The 9,912-nt window shown below is 37.4% G+C and overlaps 1 protein-coding gene across 1 annotated transcript in view; it reads right to left on the reverse strand.

Moving 5' to 3' along the window:
- The window catches only part of col18a1a (collagen type XVIII alpha 1 chain a), a 76,957-nt gene extending 67,452 nt beyond the window's left edge, over positions 1 to 9,505 (reverse strand). The window contains exons 1-2 of the mRNA XM_083537482.1: positions 9,350 to 9,505; positions 9,167 to 9,234 (exon numbers count right to left, since the gene is read on the reverse strand). Coding sequence (XP_083393608.1) covers positions 9,167 to 9,234; positions 9,350 to 9,360 — 79 coding nt within the window. The 5' untranslated portion in view covers positions 9,361 to 9,505. The remainder of the gene's footprint in view (positions 1 to 9,166; positions 9,235 to 9,349) is intronic.
- Between the last annotated feature and the right edge of the window lie 407 nt (positions 9,506 to 9,912).

The following is a 9,912-nucleotide window of genomic DNA, read 5'->3' on the forward strand; positions in this document are numbered from 1 at the left end:
ACGTTGGCATTTTCAGAGAAACATAAATAAATAAATAAATAAATAAATAAATAAATAAATAAATAAATAAATAAATAAATATTAAAAAACATGTGAAGAAAAATGACAATGTACAGTATATAAAACCTCAAGCACATGCATGTAGCCCAGCCACTTTTCTAAATAAAATGTTTTTTATCTGTAATGTACAAAAGTTGTTGCATGGAGCAACAAAAGTTGACCACTGACAAATTACATCTCTGTGAGGTCACATGCAGCAAATTTGCTACTTATGTAAATGTAGACACAAGTTGCATGGAGCAACAACCAAGAGTCTAATATTAATTAGGACCATATGGACAAAGAAAGATTCCTTTCATCCAAAAAAAAACAAAAAACAGAACCTTAATAAGTGAGCTCTAGGCTTCCCAAATAATGGGCTGTCACATTTTGTTAGAAAAAGCAGCCTAAATAAATGTGACCAAGAAACATGTGCTCTCCATCAACCGCAATAACAAGCATGATCTTATCACTAAGATTAGTCAGTAGCCTGAGCTTACAGAGTATCCAGTACAGCATATCAGTCCAGCACACCTTCACATGAATACATGTTAAGAACTGTTGAAAAAGTGCAATAATGTGAATTTGTGTAATTAGATTAAATACCACAAGCACTAGAAATGTTAAATGTCAATCAGTTTATAAGAAACACACATATATCCTCTTGAAAGATAGAATAAGGTGGCAACCTGCTGTTAAAAGCACTGTAACACAAAGCCAGTGTAACACAAGCAGGGCTTAGAGTGCAAATACCAAGCCAGCACTTGACTTTTTGGTATATGTGTTGGTAACTGGGAAACAAATGCATTTCAATTAGGAATTTGAATCAGGGACCTCAATCTGTTTTTGTTCCTCTTTACCAGAAAATAAATTCCACAGACCTTGGCATGACCATTATTTAAATGTGTGCAGAGCTATGCTGTCTGTTAGCACGTTGTATTCATAGAGTTTCTACAGACAGAACAAAGTAGTTCACATTATTAATAGGCAGCCTTGGTTTTAAGGTACTGAGCTTTGGATTTAGATTATTTACAAAAACAGGATAAATCAGTTAATACCTTTAAAAACGATAAAATAATAATAACTTTAATAAATACAAAAATATATAAATATATATATATATATATATACCCTAAATATATAAATATATAGGGTCTTCCTGAGAGGTCCACATTAAGAACTGCTTTATAAAACACAAATTGGTTGTAGAGCTTTACTTTAATGTTTGTCCAATTATGAATAAGTTTAAATGACTTGATGAGTTTTTAGTCATCATGCAATAGTTTTTCTTTTTCTGAAAGTGTGTTGTTAAAAAAAAAAAATTTATAAAACTAAATCCCTTTTGTTTGTGTAGGTGTGTGCCAATACTTTGGCTTCAAGGCTATTTTAAAATCCTAAAACTGATCACTTCTAAGGATATAGCACGAATGTTTATTCATTCGTGTCTCGCAGGTGCGCCTTTTTATTTTTTCCTTAGTTGAGGAGATAAGCTCTTGCCTTTCTTCGGCATGTCTAAGTGTGTGGCACAGTTTCTCTGGACTTGCATCAGCAAAGTAAATAGAAGGCTCTATTCTTTGTATGCACCCTAGTTCATGGCCAAGACTATTGCTGGTGCTGAGTTTACCCTATCTATTGTGTGGTAAATAACAAAACACACCATTCTACCAGAACACATCTAGGAGCACTACTATACAGCCAGACTCAAAGCAGGAACTGGCAAAAAATTACTTGCTGGGGTTAATGTTTGCCAAGATTCCTAATGTCATCTAAACACAGTGTAATTTGGCATCTTTCCTGCAACCATAAAGGATCACTGGTGGACAACCGATTGTATCACTTACTATTTGTTTTATTGCCACATGCAAAAACCTGTATCTGGTCAATGCACTTTTGCATTTTGCAAGAGAAAAGCTAAAAAATGTCCCCCTGGTTATAAAAACCACTATGGAGACATAGGTTTACAGGCAATCTTCCAGCTACAACCACATGCTCAAAGTGTACTTTCTGTCATGTCCAACTCTCGGCCCCAATGCCGATACTCTCAAGACTTGCTGCTATTGATGCTAATCTCCCTTGAGTGAGGTGGGACACCTTTTATGCCCCTGTGGTGTGCGATTTGTGAGGACATGAAACAAGAGAACTGTCTATGGAAGCCTGCTGTTGGTGAAAGAAAGATGAATGACAAGAATGTAAAGATCCTTTGAAATGACAATGCATCTTGAAGGCTCATAAGGAAACAGGATATGTCAGATATGATACATCATGTCAGTGTACAGAACATCCTACAAAAGTCCTCATTAACTAGAATCAACTGAGTTTCAACTTTGGAAACCACGACTTAAGGAATCAAAGGAATATATAGTAGATACTGTATGACTTTGCCCAGTGCATGTTTGGAATAACTGCCATTTGCCCTTCCAGCTTTGTGTTATAGAAGGGCGTAATTCAAATCCCATTTTCATTCATGAGAATAAAGCAGCTGGTATAGATTTCATGGATATGGTTGCATCCAGGCCTGCGTTCACCAGACTGTCACTTAGGCCTTTAAACGCCTCCTAAACTGGTTCAGGGGACAAGGTGCCAGAGGGATCTAATTTCTCACATAGGGTCCAGAAACAATGCTTTGTGTTAGGCAAATCTGCACCTGGTGACCAGGGAAACCACTTTTTAGACTCCTTATACCCTTGACAAGGCTTCAGCATTTCCTGACTACTGAATGTAGAAATGGCCTGAATGCTCAAGTCCAAAAGCAAAGATAATCCTGGCACATGTCAATGTTTTCAAATAAAATAAAAGAGTGTCCACCGTAAACAATCTGAAACAATCTGTACATACATATTGTGCTGTACATTTTAGCCTTCTGTTCACACTGAGACACTCTCTGAAATGGATACATTTAAAAATGCCATTTAGCTTTGTAGTGTGAACTGAGAAAACTGAAATATTCAAAAATAGCATATTTTTATGTGACCCATTCAACCAGTGTGCCTGATATTCAGTTGGTAACTCGGTTAAAAATTAATGTCACTTGTACAACATACAGATCACAATCTTTTAAAGGGAATGGAATGTTCACTCACATTTGCTATTTGTGCATCAATTCAAAGGCCCAGAAAGGTAAATAACCCAAAGACAGGAATGACGCAGGACAAATTTTCTTTGTTTTTACACACCTCTAAGATTAACATGGTATTTTAAATCAAAGGTTCAGAAATCATTTCATTCATTTTTTTAATATACATGTCAATTGGATTTAAATAAATGAAGACCCTATTAAAATGACTTTGGTACATAGGAAAAAAAAAAGGAAAAGCCAAGATTTTAGAATTTTTGCTTTCCAGGTGTGGAATATTTTTTATTTTCCATAATAATCAAAGTTCATGCTGTGACTATAAAAAAACACATAGCACAGACAGCTGCGGCCCCCTACATTAACACAAGCCCCCATATGAACTTGAATTGTTTCCGCCAGCTGGGAAAACAACACGCTATGTTATCTATGTAGCCATTAAGAGATTATCTTCTTTTTTAAAACCTTGTCATTATTTAGAAGGAAAGGCACACTGTCCAGCAAATGTCGCAAAGCACACACAAAAATTCCTCAATGTCTAAGCACGCCTATTTGTGTTTGGTGCCTTTTATCTTACAGTGCATTTCCACGACACGTTATGAGTGTGCATAGTCTGGTGGCCTGTCATTTGTCAAAGTGCACTATACAGGTAAAGTGTTGGTGAGATTATAGCTAACGGGAGTAAATAAGTGAGGGTTTCTCGGTAGACAGGAAGGGCTTCAGCACAAGTGAGAGGGCCTGCTATACCCTATTAGCCTCAGTGATGGCTAGGTGCGCTCTACAGGCTATTACAAATCCCCCTTTCATGCCACTAGGGCGGTAATTATAGTTTTCCTATTGGTTTTTCAGCACTAAGCTCAAATGCTGGTCTAAGTGTATGAGAGGTGTGCATCAGATAGCGAAGAGAGACAACACAAGAGAAACACAAACAGCAGCAGTACAAGCCTTATACATGCCCTCAAATGGTAGATGACCTAAAAGAAAAATGGTGATGAAAGTACATTAACTTGTTGATATATGAACAGGTCTGAAAGTTAGCTAGGGGTCTCTAAATAATATATAGTGAGGTAATGGATACAACTGTGGACTTTATAGTAAAAACAATAAATACTGTAATACTAATTCTAATACTAATACATGAATACTTTGTGAGGAAAGATAGTATGCTTTTGGGTGGAGACATTTTCATAACTCTAAGTAAAAAAAAGGCTCACTATGAGTGAAAGGAAAACTCCGCTACAAAGTGCATAAGTTGAAATTTGCTGGTTAGCTATTTTAGTGTTAAATCCCATGATGGAACATTACCAGTGCAAGTTCCAATAGTGTTAAATAAGAGAAAAATAATTACTGATGAAAAACATAAATAACATATTTTGCTATGAGCTTTTAAAAAAAAAAAAAAAAAAAGAAACAAGATCTTCGTCTCTCATTTTACAATGTCATATTAATAAGAAATCTAATGTAGAAGCTGAAGAAGATGGCAATAGTACAACTCAACATACAAGTATACACATTCACAGCAGATTTACAATGCAGTTGGGACTTATGGCAGAAACTACAGGATGAGTGATCGTCTTGAAATAGTAAGCATAAATGTTGACGCATTGGAACTTAATCTCTTCATTAGCTAACCATCCAAAAGGGGGTGATGTAGCTAGCCAAAGTGAAAATAGATCAACATGATGAAAATATTACCTCAGAATTGCATTACAATTTAAATCTTTGAGACACTAAAATAACAGCTGCATGTATTTCCAATCTCATAAACACCCAAGCAAACACTGATCTACTGGAGGTTTTACTATCCAGTTTAGGAAAGCCATTATCGCTCAGCTCAGCTTGGCCATGCCCTACACTTAACCTATTCATGTATATACCATGGTATTTATGAGTGTGGGTGTGTGAACTAGAATGTTATATGGCTGGCTTAAGTCAAAGCTGCTGCAATCTTTTTTTGAATGGTAAATATGTAAATGATATCAGAGTCGTAAATTTACACCATGAACAGGTGAGGGAAATTCAGCTCCAGGGCTAAGCTTCTGTTTCTTGACAGAGCAGAGACAAAAATCTAAATCTACACTCTACAGCTAATCGGCAACACTGTAAACAATGTTTATCATTGATGTGAACATAATGGCAGCAATAGTGGCAGCAATATCGATAAAAAGATTGGTGAACCTTTATAATGGAAAACATGGCAAGGCTCAAAGCACAACATATATCTTCAAGCCTGACATTGAAGATTTGTAAGGCTTCTGCCCTTACTGAAGCTGTAGAAATCTTATAGACCAAGAGAACAGCTCTGTGATCAGGTGTGCTGTTAAACACAGCTCTGTTTAATGTCCATCTCTATGTCTGCATTCCTCTCTTGGTGGTGAGGAAAGCAAGGTCACGTTTCACATCTGAGCACATGTTCAGACGGCACCCAGCATCCATCCCTTGCCTTCAATTTCTCATTCTGTTGCATTATGTTTTCAAGTCGCTAGCAGAGCTCAATAAGATTTAACCTGCAAACAACAAGTTTAGATATATGGGAGATACAAATTGTGTCCTTTCTAATAGGGCAAATCTCTTGAAATGGAATGTCCAAAAACCACTACAATCTTATAAAAGCACATAAGTGGGTTTGATTGAAAAATCTAAATCGTTCAAGGCTCCAACTCCAAACTAAGACCTGTCCAGTAAAGTGGCTTATCTCATTTTACTCTGAAGAGATATTGTTGTTAAAAAAAAAAAATGGACAAGGTAAAAAGAAATGCATTATGCATTCTACATTGTAAATTCAGCAGTTCATGGCCTTGACAGAAGCCATAGATGCTACAACAAACTCTAAATAAAATAAATATAGAATAAATTGTGATAGAATAAGAAGTTCTTAGCCACGTGACAACCGAATGTGGAGAAACACTGGTGATACCAGCAGTAAGACTTCTATACAGAGAGCAAAGGCTTATTCTAAATTACTTTTAATCCGACTATCTGTATGGCACAATTGCAAGTGTGGGATAAATTTAAACAGTGTTAAATGACATCCATCAATGTCAGAAGAACTAAAACTCACAAGGGGATTTTAATCCAAGTTAAAGCGGTGACGGGGAAAAAAGGACACACAAATCAGATTAAGATACTGTGGGATCATGATACATTTTTAGTATGTGCTATCAAATATCTACAAAGGCATTAGTTCTGCTTTACTGAACTGCTCTTAGAAACATGGACCAGGCTGTCTCCTTGACAGCAATGTAAGTCCAGAACTATAGCACATCCAAGAAGTCCTAGAATCATCATTGACTGAAGCGCACACACACACTTTTGCATTTAAACACAAATACAAAGGCTTTGTGCAGAATCTTCTCCATACTGAGGCCTTTCTAATAAAGTGGCATAAATCTTGCTCATTCACCATTCAAAACGATGCCATCTGTAGTCATCTTCACACCCACATAGCATCTCGACCAGTAAAAACTGTCTAAATCTCAGTATGAAAGCAAAAGATAAACTAAAATCCATAGGTTACTGAGGGCACTGGACCTGCTGAGGCAAAATAGCTGATAAGCATGACTGTCTTCAAGTTTTTTATGCAAGTCAACTCGGCCAATGACCTCAAGAAACTTAAAAACTTAGCCACAGGCATAAAGGCCTTGCCTTTAAACAAAGAGCGTGCCTAGACTTCTCTTGAGAGAGAGGGACTGGTGGTATTTCAATGTTAAAGACTTCAATATAGCATGCAGTCTTATTTACTAAAACTTTAAACCTTCAGCAGAGCGAGTTGAGACAGTCAGCAGAATTCTGGCATGTGTACTAGTCTTCAAAAGCGGGTTATCAAGTCACATCACGTTCAATACACACCCTTAAACATTTCTCCTTCAATTAATTCCCAACAGTAACTCATTTCAAAGTGTGAATTCAGCATACACTAGTGGGAGAGTACTTCTCATCAAAAAAAGCTGTTTAAAAACTAGAGATTCGGCCAGATTCAAAGTTGCAAAATATCCAACTGTCCTGAATATAAACAATTAGCCAGCGAGCTAACAACTGTTGAAAGTGCTCAACAGTAAGACAAAGGGAATGTGTTGTCAGGTGTTACAATGACAGGAAAATACACTACTTTACTCAGGAGGCAGATGTCTAAACAGTACCTCTCCTGATCCATTCGTCTCAACTTCATGTTCACAATTTACTATTAATAGCTGCTACTGAGAGGAGTTTCAGTTCACTTACATTTAGTTTGTTTACATTATTTCAACAACATTTCTAGTTTTAGCTGTTCAGAAACAATCGATTCATTTTAAAGGAAAAACTACGTACAAAGATTTTTTTTTTAAAGACAAAAAAAATTAACTAGAAGAAACGGTGGAAATTAAAGCCCTAGACAAACCAAATGTTCTAAAAGCACTTTAATAAAATACGGTTGAAAGTATTTTTTTGGTAAATGTGAAGCTCTCAACAGGACCTTCCTGTCCTTCCGTGTTCAGGCATCCACATGGGCCAGGCAGGGGTCCTTGTTTGCTGTGATTCCTAATGCATCGTTTCATTTGTCTATTAAACGTGCCAGCAGGGTGTCCCCTTACAGCTGTTCCCCCCGGGTCTGCTCCGCTGCCTCAGGCTACACACACTCAAAAGAAAAGGGGAACTGAGTACATAACAAAAGGAATTGTCCACGAGGCCAGGGAGAATGCTGAGTTTTGGACCCTAGTGGACACAGGATAATGCTATTCTCTCACGCTGCTTTAGATCAACTGTGACAGGTTACCCTGCCCATCATTTGAAGGACCTTAAGCCTCTGAAATGTGCCTTAAGCATCCAATTCTTTTCAAAAACTAATGAAGCAAAATAGCACCACTCTAATATTTCATGCACATTCTCAAACGCCTCAAATGTATTACAGACGCCGCTGCATTTTCTCTATATTCTCTATATCTTCTGTTTTGCAGGGATAAGTCATATAGATTTTTTATTTTTTTTTGGTTTTGTAAATCGATGATGACCACAGAGATCGCTTACAATAAAATATTTACAAAAGCGTCTCAGTTTCTGTCTTATAAATGACAGCTGTACACCTGACAGACATGCAATCTTCTAAATTAAATGCAGCTAGGCAGCTAGAGTAGTGGCTTTATAATTCACATTAAAATACAACAATCCTTTTCCACTTCCCACAGTAATAAATGCTGCAATAGATATACAAACATCCAAAGTTGTACAAAAACACTTTAAGGTTTTAGCGACTCTTTAAGCTGATCTTAAGGAACATATCATTTGATTTAACATCATTTGATCGTTTTTTGTTTTGTTTTGTTTTTTTATACGCTGACTGACTTTTGATTACACTGAACCATGCAGCACGACATGTGGCAAGTAGAGAAATGGTTTATCAAAAGTTTCTATGATGCTTTTTTGAGTTTTCAAAATGATGGGTGAAAAAATGCTCCAATATATAATTAAAATAGGTTATAAGTAAAAGTAAACCCATTTTAGATCTGAATTTAGGAGAGACAATTAAGAACTTCCTATCACAAGCTCTCGGTCTCTTACACAACCTTTGATTCATAGAGCTGATCGTATGGACTAATTCCATGGCAGTGAAACTTTACACACTGATTTCCAGGTGCATTTACAGAAAGAATCTAAACCTTGCAGCATGACATGTTTAAGGTAGAAAACAGCTAAATAAACTTTTGTATGCAATGAGTGAGGATGGAATTTAAGGGATCTATTGCATGTATTTCACCTGCATGAAATACATCACCATGATGAAAAAAAAAATCCAATGCAAATGTAAGACCATTTCAGCACAAGGGAAATCCTTTAGATTTTCAATTCAGGAGAGACTATTTACAATTTCCTATCACCATAGACTTATTTTAAGGGTGTATGCAATTAAAATGTTTCACCGTCTCCTGCATATGCACTACCATAAAAACTATCAAGATGTGCAGAAAGCCTCCACGGACAGCGCCAAAGGTTCACAGCGTATTTTCTCAAAGTGGAAACCAGTGCAACAAGTGTTCTGCGAGCACCGCCTAGCGCGTGAGAGTGCCTGATGCTCGCGCTTACCTGGCCTCTGCGCCGCGGCTCGCCACACCAGCACGCACAGGAGAAGTGGCTCCAGCCACCGGATCCACCTGCAAACAAGGTTCACATATACAGCCACTGTTAGATTGCTTGATTGACCCATAAAACCCGCTATAACGAATTAATAATAATAAAAAAAAATATGCAAAGGAATCCGACGCATACCTGTGAGCCATCCCGGGTTCAAAACGCGCACACGGAAATCCGCTTCGGTTCGTCTGCGCTCCGCGCGGCACTGTCTCCGTGTGCCGCGGATCAGCAGCTGATGCGAGCGCGTTGATGCAAAAAAAAAAGCAGCCACACAGAGAGAGAGAGAGAGAGAGAGAGAGAGAGAGAGAGAGAGAGAGAGGAGGAGGAGATGGTGGAGAAGGAGGTGGAGGAAAAGCACCAACGCGCAGGACCCCCTACCCACCACCGGGTCCTAAAGGGCGGCTGAGTGACAAGTCTATACTGACCAGAACTTCAACAACCAACATTGCGTCCTGTGGGGTCTACTGATATTACTGGAACGATCTTAACACCTAGAAATACCATCGAAATGCTTAAAATATAATCATTACTGTATATTAATAATTTCTATATCATATAATTAATTCTGACAACACTTTAGAATAACAGTATTGCATGATGCATAATCATACAGTAATAGCTGACTGAATTCTGACTTAAATATGAACTAATAATAAGTCTTTATTAGGTACTGGTGAAAGGCTAATTTTAACTATGAC

The sequence above is a fragment of the Silurus aristotelis genome (assembly GCF_946808225.1).
Source record: "Silurus aristotelis genome assembly, chromosome: 3".
NCBI classification, from domain to species: Eukaryota; Metazoa; Chordata; class Actinopteri; order Siluriformes; family Siluridae; genus Silurus; species Silurus aristotelis.